The sequence below is a fragment of the Gallinula chloropus genome, assembly GCF_964237585.1.
Source record: "Gallinula chloropus genome assembly, chromosome: 11".
In the NCBI taxonomy this organism is placed as follows: Eukaryota; Metazoa; Chordata; class Aves; order Gruiformes; family Rallidae; genus Gallinula; species Gallinula chloropus.
In genome coordinates this window covers 3,285,202-3,303,029 of record NC_140096.1, presented here as the reverse complement: position 1 = coordinate 3,303,029, position 17,828 = coordinate 3,285,202, and the positions used below count along the sequence as shown (strand labels likewise).

Sequence of the window (17,828 nt, the reverse complement as noted above, 5' to 3'; positions counted from 1 at the left end):
CTGCAGACACCTGCCCAAGTCCCTCTTGGGCTCGGGGTCTGCGTCTGAGACGCTGTGAGCGCCGGGCACGGTGGGGGAGCGGCCGGGGCTTCCCGAGGGGACCGCGGGGTGGGGGGGGAAGGCCGAGGGACGGGCGAGAGGAGCGCGGGGCCGGCCACAGCCCGCTGCCAGCCCCGGGGAGCCAGGGCTCGCTCCCGGGCAAAGAGGAGCCGAGACACCCGTCTTCCGGGACCCCTGAGGGGCGGCAGGTCCCCTCCCGCTGCCGGAGCTCTGGCGGGGCTGGAAGGAGGCGAGAGGGGAAGCGGGTGTGCGACCTGGGGCACCGGGGGAAGGCCCCGGGGTGGCGGAACCGAAGCTGCAGCCGGCAGGCGCCGGGCTCGGCCCCGCTCGGGGTGGGCCCGCGCCCCGGCCCCGCCCAGGGAAGCGGCCGGCGGCTGGACGCGGGGCCAGGCCGCCCTCCAGCGGCCGCCTGCGGGGGTCCCCCGCCGGGCTCCGCCGCTCTGCGCCCGCTGGCGGGAGCCGCGCCTGGCGCCCCGTCCAGCCCCGTCCGTGCCGGCAGCGCCCGGAACCCGGCCCGGCCCCACGCCCCGGCACAGGCGGGTTAAGGCCCGGCCCGGTCAGAGCCAGCAGCGGGGCCTGGCAGTGCGCATGCGCCATCCTGCGCGCCGGGCCGCGCTCTATGGTCTCCCCGGAGCGCTCTGTGCTTGAAGCCGCGCGGTGCCTCCCCGCGCCCCCGGGGCTGCTGCCCGGTGCCCTCCCCGCCCCTCCCGCCCTCCCCGCTGTCCGGCGGGACGCTCCCGAGAGGCAGTTTCCGTGCTCAGAGACGGTTCCCACCGCCCCCCCCCGCCCCTCACTATCTCTATGGTGCGTGAGGCGCTCTATCCTATCCGCCCGCCCGCCTCTCTATGGCGGCGCGGCGCTCTACCCGACAACCCGCCCGGGTCTCGGTGGCCGCCGCCACTCCGGTGCGGGCCGTGCACCCCCCTCTTCCCGCTGCGCTGCCCCGGCCCGAGCCGACCCGGCAGCCACCGAGCACCCCCCGCCCCGGACGCGCTCTATGGCGGGCGGCACTGCGGCCCGGCCCGGCCCGCCCCCTCTCGGTGGGGAGGCCCCGCCCCGGGGCGGCCCGGGCAGCGCTTGACGCCGCCTGAGGCGGGCCGGGCCCCGCCGTCGTTGCCGCCCCGCGGGCTTGGGGCCCGGTGAAGCCCCTCGGGAAGGAGCCGGGGCGGGCCCGAGCCCCGGAGGAGCTGGTCACGGGTGGGTTGGGGCCCGGGGCGGTGGGAGCGCCGGGGAAGGGGTTGGGGGGGATGGGGGGAGCGCTGCGCCCGGGCCGGGGGGGCTCTGCCGGGGCCGGCGGCTCGTCGGGCGGCGTTCGCGGCCTGGTGGGCTCCGGGGGCGGCGGTGAGGAGGCCGGGGGAGCCGCGGCCGGTGCCAGCGCGGGGAGAGGCCGGCAAGGGGAGTCCCCCCGCGCTGGCGCCGGCCCGGGGACGGTGGTGGGGAGCGGGGCTCGGAGCCAGCCGGTGTCAAACACGGCGGGATCAGGTCGGGTCCGTTATCTCCGGGGAGGCTGGGGGGGGGTGGGGATGGAGCCGCTGTGAAGCTGGCGGTGCCTGGGGTGTCTTTGTTGGCTCCCTCATTCAATTGGAATCCCTTGCGGGGAAAGGCTGGAAGGGGGGTCTGCTTCCCGACAGGAGCCTCTCCCGGCTGGGGGGGAGAACAGGGGACAGGAGCCTCTCCCGGCGGGGAGGGGGGAACAGGGGACAGGAGCCTCTCCTGGGGGATGGGATGGGGTGGGGGACGGACGGACGGACAGGAGATAGGAGCCTCTCCCGGGGGATGGGAGGGGGGAACAGGGGACAGGAGCCTCTCCCGGCGGGGAGGGGGGAACAGGGGACAGGAGCCTCTCCCGGCGGGGAGGGGGGAACAGGGGATAGGAGCCTCCCCGGCTAGGGGGGGGGAACAGGGGAAAGGAGCCTCTCCCGGCTGGGGGGGAACAGGGGACAGGAGCCTCTCCCGGCGAGGAGGGGGGAACAGGGGACAGGAGCCTCTCCTGGCTGGAGGGGGGAACAGGGGACAGGAGCCTCTCCTGTGGGATGGGGGGGGAACAGGGGATAGGAGCCTCTCCCGGGGGATGGGGGGGGAACAGGGGATAGGAGCCTCTCCCAGCTAGGAGGGGAACAGGGGATAGGAGCCTCTCCAGGCGGGAGGCAGCCCCTCTGCCTGCTGTTCCCTTTGTAATTAATAGGTAAGCCAGGCCAGCTCGGGTGTTAAACCTTTTAACTGAGCCGCTGAGGTGCCGCGTTGCATGCCCTGCTTGGCCTGCCCAGTCACCTGGCTGAGCGGACTTCGCTCATCGGGTTCTGGCACAGCCCCCCCCAGGCAGCAGGAGCTCAGCTCAGCCTTTGGCACACTCCTTGGGTGGGTGGTGGGTTTCTCCACCCCCCACATTCCCTTCAGGAAGGTTTCCTTTGCTCGAGCAGCGGGACCTCAGGGTGTTTGTGTACATCTTCCAAAGCGGGTGGAAGCGTTGGATTGAACGAGATGTGCGTAGCCTGGAGAGCTGGATGTGGTGCCTGGGGTCTGTGGGCAGTGTTTCTCTGCCTGCCTTGAAAACTGCTTTGTTTTGCCTCCCCACCTCCAAAGCGTAACGCCTGTTGTGCCACTGAAACTTTCCTGTATGGAAGGATCAGGGAACTTTTACTTCCAGATGCTTCCAGCTGTGCAAAAGGACATGTGAGCAGCTGGGTGTTTGGAAAAGCTTAATGAAAACCAGATAGGGGTTTTTTTTCAGATGCCAAATGAGCTTAAAAACCCAGTCTGGACGTGCTGTCTCAGTGATGCAACAGGGCTCTCCGCAGCGGTCAGGGCACCAGAGCGGCTTCCCCCACGCCAGCGGGCCAGTGTCATCTACGTTCCTAGAAGGTTTTGGCTGACAGACCACAGATTGGTCTGGTTTCTCCTTCCCTACACGTTTTCCATGCTGAAACTATTTGGTTACTCATTTCTTTTTCCAGCTTGGGATGGGAGTTGTGGCGTTTTATCAAAACCAGGTACTGGTTCCTTCAAATGCCTCTTGTGTTGGGAGGGAGATGGACAGCGAGGGGCCAGACAGGAAGCCTCCTGGACATGCCAGCCCCTCCTGAGGCCCCCTTTTCCTTCCTTCTCCTCTTGCAGCACCTCTCCTCTCTTTTTCTCTCTCTCTTGGTATGTATGGTAGTTCCTTGAATCGCAGGATATTGGGAGTTCTCACACAGAGACCTCTGCTTGGGCAGACGTGGTAACTGGATGTCTCTCCTTGACATCCACTGGTGTTTACCTGCAGGGTAGTTTAATGTCTTCTTCCTCCTGCCCTTTCTGAATTTTGAGGGAGATTCTGTGGTGGGGTGTCCCTGCCACCCAGTGAGCTGCATGCAGTCTGGGCAGCAGAGGGGTGAGAAGCATGAAGGGGAGGTGAACAGGAGGCCTGGGGGGCCAAGAGCTGCTCACATAACTCATTCCAGCCAGGAGAGAGCTGCCAGCTCTGGTTAAGCAAATGCAAAGGCAAGATGAAATGCTCTCTCTAATCAGGTGGATTAATTCTTTGTCGATTTCAACTCCTCATTAGCTTTGGTATCTCTTGGAAAGATTTAATCTGAGGCCTCTCCAGGAGCTGTTTGTGGTGTCAGCTGCCAGCAAGAACAGCAGAAGAGCGAGAGCTGGGTCACCACCGTCACCTGTGTGTGTTCTCTGGTGGGTGCTGATACTGGAAGAGGGAATGTGTGCAGGAGGAGATAACCATGGCTGGAGCTGCCCCAGGCTGAGCCTGATGTCTGATTGGATTTGTAGCTGAGCTTTTCCCATCGGGTTTTGGGTCCTGTGTGAGGAGAAGCTGGTTGTGCTCAAACGAGCTTCCTCCTCCTTCCATTTTGTTCCCTCCTCTGGGTTAGTGGATCTCCTTGACATCCAAAAGCCAAACTGGACAGAGCCTTCCCTCCTGTGTGCCTTTCTCAAAGGATAATCCAAAGCTTTGTGAGTGGTAACACTTGGGTCAGGAAGTTAAATCATTGCTTTAAGTTTCAGAAAGTCCATCAGCATCATAGTCAGCCCCTGGTTTGCTGTAGCTCTGGGTTTTCCTCACTTAAAATTATTTTGTATATCAAACTTGGCTAATTCTTTTTCCTCTACTAAGTTTTCCAAGCTGGAGGAGGGAAGTTGGGATGTCGTGGCTCAGTCAGCATCTGTGAGGAGCTTCACAGAGGGGTTTGAGGCGCTCGCTCAGCTGTGGTAGCAGAGATCTCAGGTACCGCAGCTGCCGGGCAGCAGGCGAGGAACTCCCAGTGCCTCCTGTCCTGCTGTGTGCAGCCAGACATCAGCTTCTGTCTGAAGCCAGCTGACTTGTGGCACAGCTGGGTCCCCTGCAGCCCACTGAGGAGCCAGAGTTGCATTTCATCAGCCACAGAATTCAGGAACTTCCAAGCTGTGGCCAAACCCTCGTGGCACTCGACGGCTGCGAATTGGGCGTCTGAATCTCGCAGCGTGGTCCCCTGAGGAAAATGTCTCTGTTCCCCCCCCTCTCCTTAGAGCTGGCTGGCTGCATTTGGGTTTGTTCTTCCTTCCCATGGTGTTGTTGCCTGGGAATGTGGGTCCTCTGTGGGTCTTCCTGGTAGTGCCAGCTGCTGAGATGTGGCCGCTGAGTCAGCCACGAAGTGGAGAAGCAGGTGGGCAGCCTGAGTGCCAGTGCCTGTCCTTTTCAGATAAGAAAATGGGGAAAAATCAGAAGTCTGGGATAAGAAATGCTTCCCAAGCCTGTATCTGAGCCAGTGATACCACGGTTTTATGCACTGTAGGCCAGAGCTGTTAAAATCCTGCTGGGTTTAGACCAGAAATAGCTAAACATGATGGGGCATTTAAAACCAGTCTTAAAATCTCTAAGGGATTTGCCCTTTGTACTGAAGAGTTGTTACAAAAATCTCCCTCTGAGAAATTGCTCTCTAATCTCTACCCTGAAGTTAACCACAGTTGTTTTTTCTTCCATGCCAGCTGTGTCCTTTGGCACAAGTAGAGAACCACCTCCTCCTCTTCCTCCTCCTTCTCCTCCTCCTCCTTGTTTTGCATACTTTTTCCAGGACTGACCCAACTACTGGCTGCCTCTAGTCTGTGTGTGTTTAACCAAGGTCATGGTACCTCCCTGATCCCTGTAATTCTGTCTAGGAAAGCTGGGAATGCCAGAGAAGGAACAAGATGTGCAGTGGATGAGTTTTTGACAGTATCTTGCCCAGGAGCGTTGAACACACGCCAGCTCCTCTGGAACAGCAGGTGGATCCCAGGATTTGTTTCTTCCTGGGACTGTTTTCTGCTCTGTTTCCAGTGGTCAGAAAATACACAAGCCACCCTTGTCTCTCCTCCTGTTCCCAGCTGGTGGGCACAGGTTGGGTTAGCTTCTGTAAAGCGTTTCCTTGATCCCTCAGCAGTTAATTCCCTGTTCCTTCCATTCTGTGTGGTCTTGGGGGGCAGCTGGTTCTCATGTGTAGCTTCCCAGTCTTCCTCCAGGGCCTGTCTGCAAAAGCATCTGCTGCTACTCCTGCCCTAAACAAGGGCAAAGGCCCTGCTTTGGGGGCCATCAAGCATGGTCTGTGTGCTGCTAACCAAAGGTGGGTGGGTTGTAGGTGCTGGGAAAAGCGTGGCAGGCACCCGATGGCATTGTCACTGGCAGAATGCAGAAGTGACGCTGGTACTCGGGCTTGGTGGTGAGAGTGGTCAATATGTGACTCTCCAAACTCTCTGTTTCCTTGCTTTTCACATCCAAGTGGTGCCCAGGAGGTTGGTGACAGTCTTCTCTGGCCGGGCTGCCAGTTGTCATGCCCATTGCTTTTCTTCCTCCTCAGCAGGCCGGCGCTCACTCACCTCTCCTCAGCTAAACCACAGTTGAGGGGGGACGATACCACCTTTCCCAGAAGTGCCTGTGGGGCCTGGGGCAGGAGTGCTGATGTGGAGCCTGGGATGTGTTGTGGTAGCACAGCTGAGTCACCTCATTCTCTCTCTCTCCCCCTTCTCTCCTGGCTGTGCAGGATGTGGTGCCGGAGGCTGGCGCGTCTGTTGGCGGTGCCGTGCCAGCTGGGGGGAAGCTGGAGGCACCGCTTGCCCCATGGCAGAGGGACCATCCTCGCTCCTCGCTGGCATCACACAGCCTCCGAGTCCCTCACGTGTGCCTGGCAGCTGCACGGTGATCACCTAGGTAGGTGTGTGCTGGGCCTGTCCCCTGCTGTGGGACTTCCCTCACCTTGTTCCCCAGGAATGCTTTGGGGTCACTTTTTCTTTCTGAAATGGCCTGTGTTAGAGGGGTTCCTACTCAAGTCCATGTTTTGTGTTCCCTTGGGGAATACCCAAAGGCAGGGCCATGGTGAGATCACTGACAGCCAGGCCTTCTGCAAATCCAAAATGAATTGGATTGAGAAAAGATTTAGGGCTTTTCACACAAGGAATCTTAGACCCTATTCCCAGTTTACTAGAACTGATTATAATGCCATAGGCCAGGGCTCAGTCCTGGGTCCAGTCCTGTTCAATATCTTTATCAATGACCTTGATGAAGGGATCGAATGTTCCCTCAGTAAGTTTGTGGATGACACTAAGGTGGGAAGATGAGTCGATCTCCCTGAGGGCAGGGAGGCTCTTCAAAGGGATCTGAGCAGGGTGAATTTTTTTAAAAGAGCAGATAATGGCAGGACAAGGGGGAATGGACTAAAGCTAAAGGAAGGAAGGTTTAGATTAGATATTAGGGGGAAGTTTTTTACAGAAAGAGTGGTGAGGTCCTGGAACAGGCTGCCCAGAGAGGTAGTGGATTCTCCGTCCCTGGAGGTGTTCAAGGCCAGTTTGGATGGGGCCCTGGGCAGCCTTGTGTAGATCCAGGCCTGGAGGTTGGTGTCCCTGCGTGTGGCAGGGGCGTTGGAGCTGTATGATCCTTGGGGTCCCTTCCAACCCAGACCAGTGTGTGATTCTGTGTTTCTATGGGCTGAGACAGACAGGATCAGCTTCAACGAGGCCAAGTGCAGAGTCCTGCACGTGGGACAAAACAACCCTGTGCAGCACTACAGGCTTGGGGAAGAATGGCTATACAGCTGCCTGGCAGAGAAGGACCTGGGGATGTTGGGTGACTGCACACCAAATCTGAGTCAGCAGTGAGCCCAGGTGGCCAAGAAGGCCAAACAGCATCTTGGTTCCACCTGGTCTTCATCCTGTGGCAAGCTAGCTTAACTGCTGCAAAGAGGTGCCGAGTCTTAACAGCCTCAGCATCCTCTCAGCAGGATGATAACCCGTGGGCTCCCAGCACCACTGTGCCTCCTGAGCCTGTGCCCCTTTGCAGAGCTCAGGTATGCGGACACGCTGATGCGCTTCGACTTTGTCTGGCTGCGGGATCACTGCCGCTCCGCCTCCTGCTACAACGCCAAGACCAACCAGCGCAGCTTGGACACGGCCAGCGTGGGCCTGGGCATCAAACCCAAGGCTGTGAGAGTGGATGAGACCACGCTCTTTCTCACCTGTAAGTAGCCAAGTGACTCTACCCTGTGTGTTTAACGGGCTACTGGCCTTGCTTGGAGGGAGCTTTGTTGATGGGTCCCACCCGTAGGTCTGCTGGGAGAGAGCAGCCTTATCTCTCCATCTGTTGCTGTTTTGGGAAGAGATTTAGCTGTCAGCAGACATTTAAAATCTGCCCTTCTGAGCAGTGCTGTTCCTGTAAACACTCTTGGTCTTAAATTCGTGCCTTGGTTTTCCTCCCCCTCCTGCCCAGCCCGTGTTGGGTAGAGATGGGTGTATCTTCTGTGTCCAGGTTTGAACACAGCAGCACCACAGGCAGTGAATGGATTGGGTTGAGCAGTGGTTGGTTTTCTTTTCCTTGCCCTGTCCTGTTTGAGCTGGGATTCCTGATCAGAATTCCTGCTTTCCATCCCTTCCCCTCAGCTTCCCACCCGCTTCCTCCCTTTGGTTGTAGCGTTACCTTTACTTACAGGCTTCTCTCTGATGCTTTACTTCCCCTTGGTGTCCTGTTGATAGAAAACAAGCCCTATCAGTCAAAACACATAGCTCTGGAGTCCTTGCAGCAGTGACAATGCTGCTGGGGACTTGTGGCCTTAGCCAGATAGTGTTTTGGGTGGCATTGGTGTGCAGAGAGTCCATCACCAGCCACAATTAACAGAGTGAGGGCAGTCCTAGACTGATGATTGCACTGACCACCATCCCAGGCTGTTCAATGTGATTGTGGTGACTTGTGTCCCTTCTCCCTTAAGGGCCAGACGGGCATGTGACACGGTATGGGCTGGAGTGGCTGGTGAAGAACAGCTACGAGGGGCAGAAGCAGCGGGTCATGCACCCCCGGATCCTCTGGAACGCAGAAATCTACCGCCAAGCCCAGGTCCCGTCCGTCGACTGCCAGAGCTTCCTGGAGACAGATGAGGGGCTGAAGGAATTCCTGCAGAACTTCTTGTTGTACGGGATTGCCTTTGTTGAGAACGTCACTCCCACCAAAGAGGACACCCAGATCTTAGCAGAAAGGATCAGCTTGATCAGGTAAGTAGGGCTGCCTGGAAAGGCTGCTGGTGGAGCTGCAGAGGGCAGACTGTTACTGTCCCTTTTTGTTGCCCTCCTGTCCTGCACCTTGTGTGCTGCAGCCTGGTGTGTAACTTCTGCAGTCTCTGTCCAGCCTGCTTGAGCTGAGATGGGGTGTTAACCTGTGGCATCTGCCCTCTTTTGATGGGGGGAGGAGGGGGTGAGAACCTGGAGTTGCTGGGCTGTGGAGCTGCCTTTGGAGCGTGTGACGCCTTTATTGGCTGTGCACAGAGCAGTGGCTGAAGGGAGCAGCCTGTCTGAGAGGACTGGAGCTCTGCAGGGAGAGACGTTTCCTGTTATGACTTGAAAGGTTAGGAGGGCAGCCCTGGCCCTGGGAGCCAGGGAGACCAAAACTGGTTTGTAGCTCTTGCTCTAAAGGGAAACCTTGAGAAAATGTTTCTTCAGTGTTTGTTTAAAACATGCCGACAGCCTGGCAAGCCAGGCTTTGGGTTTCATGTTTTATCCAAGCTGCAGGAACAGTTTAACTTGCCTTGGGCTGCTGGAAGAGGAGGAATTTCTTTCCATGAATAGTCACTCCAGATAGAAAGGAGGGGCTCCAAGGAATAAACAGCCACACTTTTTCCCCAGGCACCCTCAACCCTGTAGTACTGTTTGTCCTTACTTCTGTCTGCTCCCTTCTGTGCATGTTATAGGGACGTGAAAGCACGGGATCCTACAAACAGGCAGTGAGATGGGTGGTGGGTAGAGCACAGCTGTGCTCTGGCAGCTCCTCCTGTCACCCCGTGGCTGGTACCCACTGCTGGGCTGATGTTTGGGGTGGGAAGATCTGTGGCTGTGGAGGTGAAGCAGCCCTGTTGCTGCCAGTCTTCTTGAGGGGGAAAGGGGGAACACTGGGACTGAGACTCTCCTGACAGTGTGAGTTCTGCAGAGCTGTTCTGCTTTAACTTCCTCTGCCCATAGATCAGAGGGGAGGAACCTCAAATTGGAGAGCAGGTTGGCTTTACCCCCATGCTGATCCCCTCCAGCAGGTTGCCATAACCACCCCTCCTTTTCCAGGGAGACCATTTATGGCAGAATGTGGTACTTCACCTCCGACTTCTCCCGGGGAGACACAGCCTACACCAAGCTGGCTCTGGACCGTCACACTGACACAACCTACTTCCAGGAGCCCTGTGGGTAAGTGCTCTCCTTGGTTCCCAGCCACACAGCACAGAGGGTGAGAGCACCTCACAGTGCTGCATTTCTAGTGCCATGGGCTTCAGTGTCTCCAATGCTGCTGTTGGAATGTAGTTCCACTACTCACCCAGCAATCCCAGGTCCTGTCTGATCCAGAGGAGGGGGATAGTCTGTAGACTGCTCTTTTCCCTGTGCTTGAAGCTTCAGGGTCTTCCAGCACACAGGCAATGAAGGACTCAGCTCTCACCTGGCTGCTTGGTGTTGCTGTGGTTCAGGTAGTCTTCATAGCCACAAAGAAGGCTCAGTGCTGTAGTTGTGTCTGTGCTACCCTGGAGCTTCTCTGACAGCCTGTTCTGAAGTCACCCTCCTCAGTCTCTGAAGTGACAGAGGCAACATTCAACCTCACAGAACCCAGCAGCTGACTTGGCTTTTGGGGGCACCTGGCAGGCAGCAAGTGCCCATTATCAGCCCTGCAAAAATGTGCTGGGACTTAATCCTGCTGCCTGGGGGGCAAACCCTCTTCACCCACATCAGGGCCCTGATGGCAGAGCTGGCTTAGCTGTAGCCTGTGGGGAAGGAGGGGAGAGCAGCTCACCTTGGCATCAGTGTCAGCAGCTGCCTCCACTCTCCCAAGCAGTGACCAATGTACGTGCTGTGCTGGTGTAAGCTCTGTGCAGCCACTCTCAGTTCAGACAGGTTGGAGTTTGCATTTTGGCACTGGGGCAGCCCTGTCAGGGAGGCAGAAACCAGGGTTCCCCAGCCCTTCAAAGTTCACCCACGTCTGTGCTTTTAAAAGCAGGTTGTAGCTGCTCAAATGTTTCTCAGATGCTCCTTTGCAAACTGCTTTTCTGATCTAGCCTCTGGGCTGTGGGTTCTGCACACAGCTGGAGAAGGAAAGGCAGCAGCCCTGGTTGCTGCTCACAGTGAAGTGCAAGAGACTTAAGCTTGATGTCTGGCTTAATTCATTTATTTTTTTAATGCCTGCTTTTATCTGTCAAGAGGAGAATGATGGGGAAAATGGCCTGAGGGAGAATGGAGGAAGTAGTGTTATCTCCTGTGGAACTGGGGCTGCTGGAGAAGTCATCCAGTCCACACTTCCTGCCTGAGGGCAGGATTAGCTCTTCCCAGTGAGGCCAGTGACTTTCTAAACCTCCTAATGGGAAGGATCTGTGGTTCAGAGCTGTAAAAGCAGGGGAGGATGGAAGGGGGAGATGGGTTGGCTGTATGTGGATTTGGGAGCAGCCCTTCAGCCCAGGAAGGGTGGGGTTCCCTGGGCACCCTGACTGAGCACCACTCTGGGGCAGGAAGCTTTTGGGTGGTAGCAAAGCAGCTGGGCATGAGGAGCAGAGGACGTGGGTTTCCATGTGCTCTGTGGAGCTGGAAGTATCCAGGGAGCACAGGTCCTGCCACGCACTTGAGCCAGATTTAGATGCATTCCCTGTTTTCAGGTTGCTGACTGCAGGACCTGTGTGGCTGACTTGGTTTAGGAGCCCACAAAAATCTCCCCCCAAATCAAATTTAAAATTAAAAAAAATAATTAGTAATCCCAGCTTCAGCCCACAGAAGAGCTTTGATTGAACTGCTCAGTGCCAGAGCTGGAGAGCTCGTTCCAGGCCCTTCTTTTCCACTGGGAGAAGGCAGGGGTGTTCTCAGCTGAAGTGACAGTGGGGGCTGAGTTGGGGGGGGTGGCTCACCACTGATGCCTGTGATCCTGCAAAGCCAGAGCTGTGCAGGAAGAGCATGAGGGTCTGGCTTTCCTGAGCCCCTGTCTCTGCCAGATGTCCCTTCTTCCCAGGCTGGTTCAGACTTGCTTCCAAAAACCCTCTGGCCTGCTTCTAAATGAAGTGAGGTGTTTTTCCAGAGAGATGTGTTCCCTTGACTGTCTGCTTCCCCCCACTGCTTTGCCTGAAATCAGACAAATCTGCTGAGTCTGAGGTTAAATTATTGTGAAGGGTAGAGGATGGAACCTCCCCAAACTATGGGAAAGACCACAGGTTCCCTCACCAGCCAGGGGCTGAAGATCCCACCCTTGGAAGAGCTTTTCTTAGTGCCTGAAGCTGCAGGAGGAGGTTTTGCCTTTGAGGCACCAAGAGTCCTTTGCTCCTGTGCCTGTGGACTGACTCTGTAATGCTCTCCTGAAACTGGGGTGAGGGTGTTGGGAGCACCCAGGTGAAAAGGTGCTGGTGAGGCTGGGAGGTCTGGCCACACTGCTTGCTGTGGGACTGGGAGAAGAGAGAGCAGAAGATAAAGGCTTTTCCTCAAGGTCACAGTTAATTTTCTGACAAGTGAAGTTGGTGCACAGTGACAAGTGGGAGTAGGTGGACAGAGGCAGCTCCTGGTGTTTGTTCCTAAGGGTGCAATGCCCCTCGTGCTTGGGTGTGGGACAGAGAAGCTGCAGGGGAGGAGGAGGGACAGGAGGTGGGTCGGATGGCTTCCCCCAAGGGAAGGGGTGTCCCTCTAGCTAGGCTCCTCTGCTCCAGGCTTTCCATAGGGTCTTTAATGCACAGTGGTGAACTGAATGGCTTCTGATGGCCTGCCCTTGAAAGAGAATCACCCTGGGCTCTTTCTCTAGTCCCTGGAGAGCCCAGCATTGCTTTAACCATCCTCCCTTTCCGTGATGTTCTAGGGAAGTTAGTTTTGAGCTTTTGAACCTCTGCATCCTACTACCTGGATGGACTTTGGCTCCTGATCCTACACCACCTGAGAGTCTCCCCAACTCTTGGCACTTGATTTGGGAGGCGGCGTAGGAAGCTACCCCTCCTCTTGGAAAGCAGAAGTGTGTGAGGTTGGGCCTGAAGAGCCCACAAGTACAGCAGTTTCTTGCTGGTCTGTCTCCACTCCCTCACAGGTCTTAGAGAAATAAAGTTCATTACATCTGTAATGAACCCATCCCCACCTCCCTGGATCTGCAGGGAGCGCCTTCTCCCCACAGAACAAGCAACCAAAGGGCTTTTCTGATCCGGATTCTCTCCCCCATGTGCAGCATCCAGGTGTTTCACTGCCTGAAGCACGAGGGCACGGGCGGGAGGACGCTGCTGGTGGACGGTTTCTACGCGGCAGAGCAGGTTCTCCGGCGAGCCCCCGATCAGTTCCAGCTGCTCAGCAAGGTGCCGCTCAAGCACGAGTATGTGGAGAACGTGGGAGACTGTCACAACCACATGATCGGGGTCGGGCCGGTTCTCAACGTCTACCCCTGGAACAACGAGCTTTACCTGATCAGGTAATACCAGCGTTGGGCCTCTTTGCTTATGGGGAGGAGGGAGGATTGTGACAGATGATAGTGGTTTTCCAGAACATACTGTAAACTGAAAACCAACGTATATTTGAGGGGCAGGGGTGAAACCACAGAAACTGCTACGTTTCCTTCTGAGCTGTGCATTGCTTCTCTCAGAGGAAGTGTCAGAACCACCAGTAGAAAGATGGGTGTCAGTGCTGAGCTTTGATTTCTCACTCCCTTCAGCTGCATGTCCTCATCTCGCTTTGCTTGAGAGGCAGCAGAATTCAGCCGTGCTCTGAAGAAGCCCCCAGACACTGGGCTGGTGTGCAGGGAACAAGGAGGGCACGGGCTGGTCCCCTTCAGAGGACATTAGGGTCGCTTCTAGAAACTCTGGTGTAGCTTAGTGCAAGAGGGTGTCCAGCTCTGCTCTGCACTCCCTCTCTGAGCAGCACCACCTCCCTTAAATACTACCTTAAATCCTGCAGGCTCCCTTTGGCAATACCTGGCTGTGCTCACATCACCCTGGGGATGGGTCTCTCATCTCTTCTTTGCTTCTAGATACAATAACTACGACCGTGCTGTCATCAACACTGTGCCTTACGATGTCGTGCACCGCTGGTACGCTGCTCACCGCACACTCACCACAGAGCTCAGGAGACCAGAGAATGAACTGTGGGTCAAACTGAAGCCAGGCAAGGTAGGACAAGGAGCTGGGGGTTTTGTGTGTGTGGTACAGGGAGGGTGGTAGGGCTCCCTGGGATGTGTGACTAAGGTGGGTGCTTCTGGCAAGCTCCACGTCCTGCGGTTTCCCTCTTCATGGCTGGTTGAAGGTGTCCTGTGTTAGGGTACTGCCATCTTGGGGTGCTGTGTTCCTCCTGTCCTAAAAGAATAGGAGCTTCCAGGTAAGGCAGAAATGTTCAGTTCAAACTCTGCCTCTGAGGAAGCTCATCCCAGCTGGGGGAAGGGAGGAGGATCTTCCCCATCAGTGGGAGAAGGACGCTCAGAAGCAGAGAGGCTGGGAACACTGTCCAGCCTCTGACTTATTCCAGAAGAACACACAAAGGTGTGGGGAAGTGGAATTAACTTCTGAGGCTTTATTTGAACCCATACATGGCTAGTAGGGTCTCAGGGGTATCTTCTCCATCCCAGAAGTGGCTGTGGTGCCGTTTCTTTTACTGGTGAACTGTTGCTCAATCTCTCCAATAGAAAAGCCAGGAAACAGCCCAGACCATATGCCTGGGCTTCTCTAGCTGTTGTGTTTTAACTTGGGCTTAGCAGCAGAGCTAATGTGCTCTAGCACAGCTGTTTTAAGCCAAGGCAGCCAAGCTTGGCTGCCTTGGCTTAAAACAGCTGCGCTAGAGCACGTGAAACATCTGTCTGTGGTCTCACATGGCACGGCCTTCCCTGCCCTTCCAGTCTCCATGGATCTCCAGCCCTGGGTGTGATGGTTTCCCCCTCTTGACAGCTCCTTTCTCTTGGCCTGCAGGCTCTGTTCATAGACAACTGGCGTGTGCTGCACGGCCGGGAAGCGTTCACAGGGTACCGCCAGCTCTGCGGCTGCTACCTGACCAGGGACGACGTGCTCAACACCGCACGCTTGCTGGGGCTCCAGGCTTAGCCCAGCCAGCAGTGGCACCTCCCATCACCTCCATGAAGATGTTGCACATACCTCAGACACCTCCACCCTCTCCTTGAGGCTCTTGGAGAAGGAGCAGGTGGAAGCCAAAGGTTATGGGAGCTTTACAGGACTGAATTCTGCCCCTGAGTGCAGTCGGCTCTTGCTGGCTGTGCACCCAGCCTGGTCTCTCAGTCAGTCTGTCCTCCTTGGCTCTGCCAACACCACAGGAAGTGCTCCCAGTGCCTATTGATGTGAAGTGCTCCTCTCTGATCAAGTGCCTTCAGGATTTGAAATGTTTGCCTTTTTTTTTCCTTCTTGTTCAGCCCCTCTGTCAGCTGGTGGCTCTGGCTGAGGTTTTATTGCCAGAGTAGAACAGAAATCTTCAGGGTCTTGTCTCACCCCAGCATGGGACTTCACCCCTTCTTGAGAAAATCAAAACCTATGGTCTCTAGTTGATGAAAACACCACTTCCCAAAGTGAGGGCTGTTGGCACATCTCCATGACTTCCTCCTTCTTCAGCCTACTGCACACCCTTGGAACAGCCACCGGTAGGAGCTGTGCTGCCTGTGGGATGGCCTGGGGCAGGAACCCGGTGTAGTTTGGGTATTTCTGCAAAGGTTGAGTTAGGAGGAGAGGGGGGAAGTAATGAGATCCATGTTGTCAGGAAGGAGGGATGGCTCTGTTAGATGAGGGATGTGTTTCCTGTGTTTCCTTCACTTCAGTAACTCCCCCTTTTGTGTTCTTCCTGCCCTTGTGCTGTGCTCAGCAGTGGCTCAGCACCGAGGGGATTTGCTGACAGAATTCCCTGCTGTGCTTGCCCCTTCCTCTGTTGGGAAGGAGGGATTTGTGTTAGATCATCACTCCAGGGCTGCTGGGTGGGACTGACCAAGTTTTTTTGGGGGGGTTTAGCATATTCTCCTGTGACTAACACAGATGCCTTGTGGCTCCTGGCAGCTGGGAAGATAAACTGGCACACGGCAGGGCCACAGCGTAAGGAGAGGAAGCAAATCTGATCGTTACCAGAACCAGGAGGGGATTTTAGGATTAGCTTATTTTTCATTCTCTCATCTCTTCAGTGGTGTTTGCTCCTCCAACTGGGCCTTAAAACAGGGCTGGTCCCTCTTACTCCTGGCTTCCCTGTAAGAGCTGCTGTGTCTAGGGTACAGGTACAACACAGATGTGTCTGCACTTGTTGCCCTTGTTTTGTCTGACTACTGGCAACGTAGGTCCCAGCATTGAGCTGCTCCTTGGCAGACTGAGCTGCCTGGGGCTGTCTCATGCAGTGTTTCCAGGCTGCCTGGCCCTCCTCTGCAGTCCTCAGAGGTGACAGGGGTTCCTGGGTGAAGGCTTGGCAGGAAGCTTGGTCAGAGGATAGGTGAGGAGGTGAAACATGAGCAATGGTGGCAGGTACTACAGGTTTGAAGCAGCTGGCTGCTGTTGGGTAGACTCCCAGGCCTGGAACACAAGCAGGAACTGGAGTTTTCCCTTAGGATGAGCCAGCACATCCCTGGAGCAGCCTGCAGCACGTGTTCAGCTCCTCTCTCCAGAGGTTCTCCCTGGACACCAGTTCCACCAGCACCACTTTGACCTGTCTTTGTTAATCCTGTTGAAGTAGCAAACCCCAGGGGTAGGTCCACTGTCCCTCAAGTGGCTCCCATGTCCCTCAGGCAGCTCAGGTGCTCTGGAGCTGGTTTGATGCTGGGCTCAGTGAAGCCTGGCCTTAGGCATGGGGGAAGAGGAGAGGTGGTGACAAAAAACAATGACAAAGGAGCCTGATGAGTATTTTAAACCTTTGAGCACTTTTGAGGGTGTCAGGGGTTCCTGAGCTCTTTTTGCCCTCAAGTGTAGAAGGGAAAGGTCTGGGGTAACAGGGAAAACTTCCAGCCATCCCTTTCCCTGCTCAGGGACCTCTGTTGATCAGCTGCAAGCTGGAAACCTGCCTCTGCCCTGCGCTGGAGCTTGCAGGGCTGGGGCTGAGCCCAGTGTGTCATCGTGACATCGGTGCCTTTCTGACCCAGAGCATGGTGCCTGTAGCTCTGCTGCCCAGGGCTGTGGGCTACAGGCACCAAGCTCCTCTCCTGAGCCAGCTCCAAGCCAACACACTCCTCAAGATGCCTCTCTAATCTCTGCTGGGGAAAATTCTTCACAGTGACTGTAGAATCACCTTGGTTCCTCACAGGCATTACCCAAATAATTCAGCTGCCCCAACCATGGGGAGGAGAGAGCTTGGTTTAGATCTCACAGATCTCCTCTCCCCACTTCCCAGGAGGGCTGGCTAACTTCTTCCCAAGCAGCTTGTGAGCATCACCACCCCATTCCAAGGGCTGGGACTTCTTGGTGGTTGTGGGGCCATGTCACAGAGTGGGTTCTGTTCCCTGTATCGACAACAGATCAGGTTTTGTAATCGAGCTTTTTTCACTTTCAGCCAATAAAGGACGAACTGATTCCTTCTCCTGGTCACCCACTGTCTGTGTTTTGAGACCTTTTCCCAAAGGAAGAAGTCGGGTCTTCAAATAAATGATTTATAAAGCGGTCAGCTTGGCAGAATGGGTGTTTCAGGCAGTTGTGAACTGGGAAATAAGTTTGTATTACCCATTAGAGGTGGAATAAGCGTGAGGAGCAGTAACCCGCTGCCTCTCCCTCGCCTCCCCAGCGTCTTATCTTGCTCTGGCCGCACGATGGCAGAAGACGCAAGAAATTGATATTTAAAAGCCCAGGGCTGGTCCCATCCTTCTGGCTGCAGGGTGAGCACCGAGCTGCTCCCCAGCGAGCTTCCCTGCCTTCCCAGCAAGCTTCCCTGCCCTCCCAGCGAGCTTCCCTACCGCGCCAGGGAGCTTATTCTTCCTTTTTTGAGCCCCCCCATCCCCTGGGCTCTTCCAAGGCTGGATGAGTAGGAACAGCTTTAAAGAGCTGCAGGATGCGATTGATGCCCCGTTGCGCTGAGGAAGGGTGGAGAGGGAAGTGGAGGTGCTGGGGGTCATGCAGAGGGAAGCTGAGCGCTCTGGGGGGTGGTCTGGGGGTGTGAAAATGGGTTTCGGGCTGTGAGACAGGAAGGAAGCTGGGCTGAGCAGGGGCAGAAAGGAGCAGTGAGGGCTGCAGCCCGGGGGGGGCAGTGTGTCCCCGGGGGCCCTCGGAGCCCCCAGCTCCGTCCCTTTTGCTGCTGCGGGGTGTCTCTCCCTAACCCTGTGCTACCTGAGCAGATTCCCCCACCCCACCTGCACCCCCGGTTACCTCCACCCAGCTGCCCCCCGCACACCTCTGTGTGGGGTCTTGTCT

General features: G+C 56.4%; 1 protein-coding gene across 1 annotated transcript; it reads left to right on the top strand.

Annotated features, from left to right (window-relative positions):
- Window positions 1-1,185: 1,185 nt before the first annotated feature.
- TMLHE (trimethyllysine hydroxylase, epsilon) lies at window positions 1,186-17,012 on the top strand. Its single transcript, XM_084269017.1, has 8 exons — window positions 1,186-1,257; window positions 6,048-6,214; window positions 7,340-7,516; window positions 8,262-8,541; window positions 9,598-9,717; window positions 12,701-12,937; window positions 13,493-13,631; window positions 14,421-17,012. Exons 2-8 carry the CDS (start codon window positions 6,049-6,051, stop codon window positions 14,550-14,552), a joined length of 1,251 nt encoding a protein of 416 aa, XP_084125143.1. The 5' UTR covers window positions 1,186-1,257; window position 6,048; the 3' UTR covers window positions 14,553-17,012.
- The last annotated feature ends 816 nt before the right edge of the window (window positions 17,013-17,828 follow it).

Coding starts and splice junctions, on each gene's coding strand:
- TMLHE (XM_084269017.1), top strand. CDS start 6,049: ATGTGGTGCCGGAGGCTGGCGCGTCTGTTGGCGGTGCCGTGCCAGCTG. Junction 7,517..8,261: donor GACCACGCTCTTTCTCACCT/GTAAGTAGCCAA, acceptor TTCTCCCTTAAG/GGCCAGACGGGCATGTGACA. Junction 13,632..14,420: donor TCAAACTGAAGCCAGGCAAG/GTAGGACAAGGA, acceptor CTTGGCCTGCAG/GCTCTGTTCATAGACAACTG.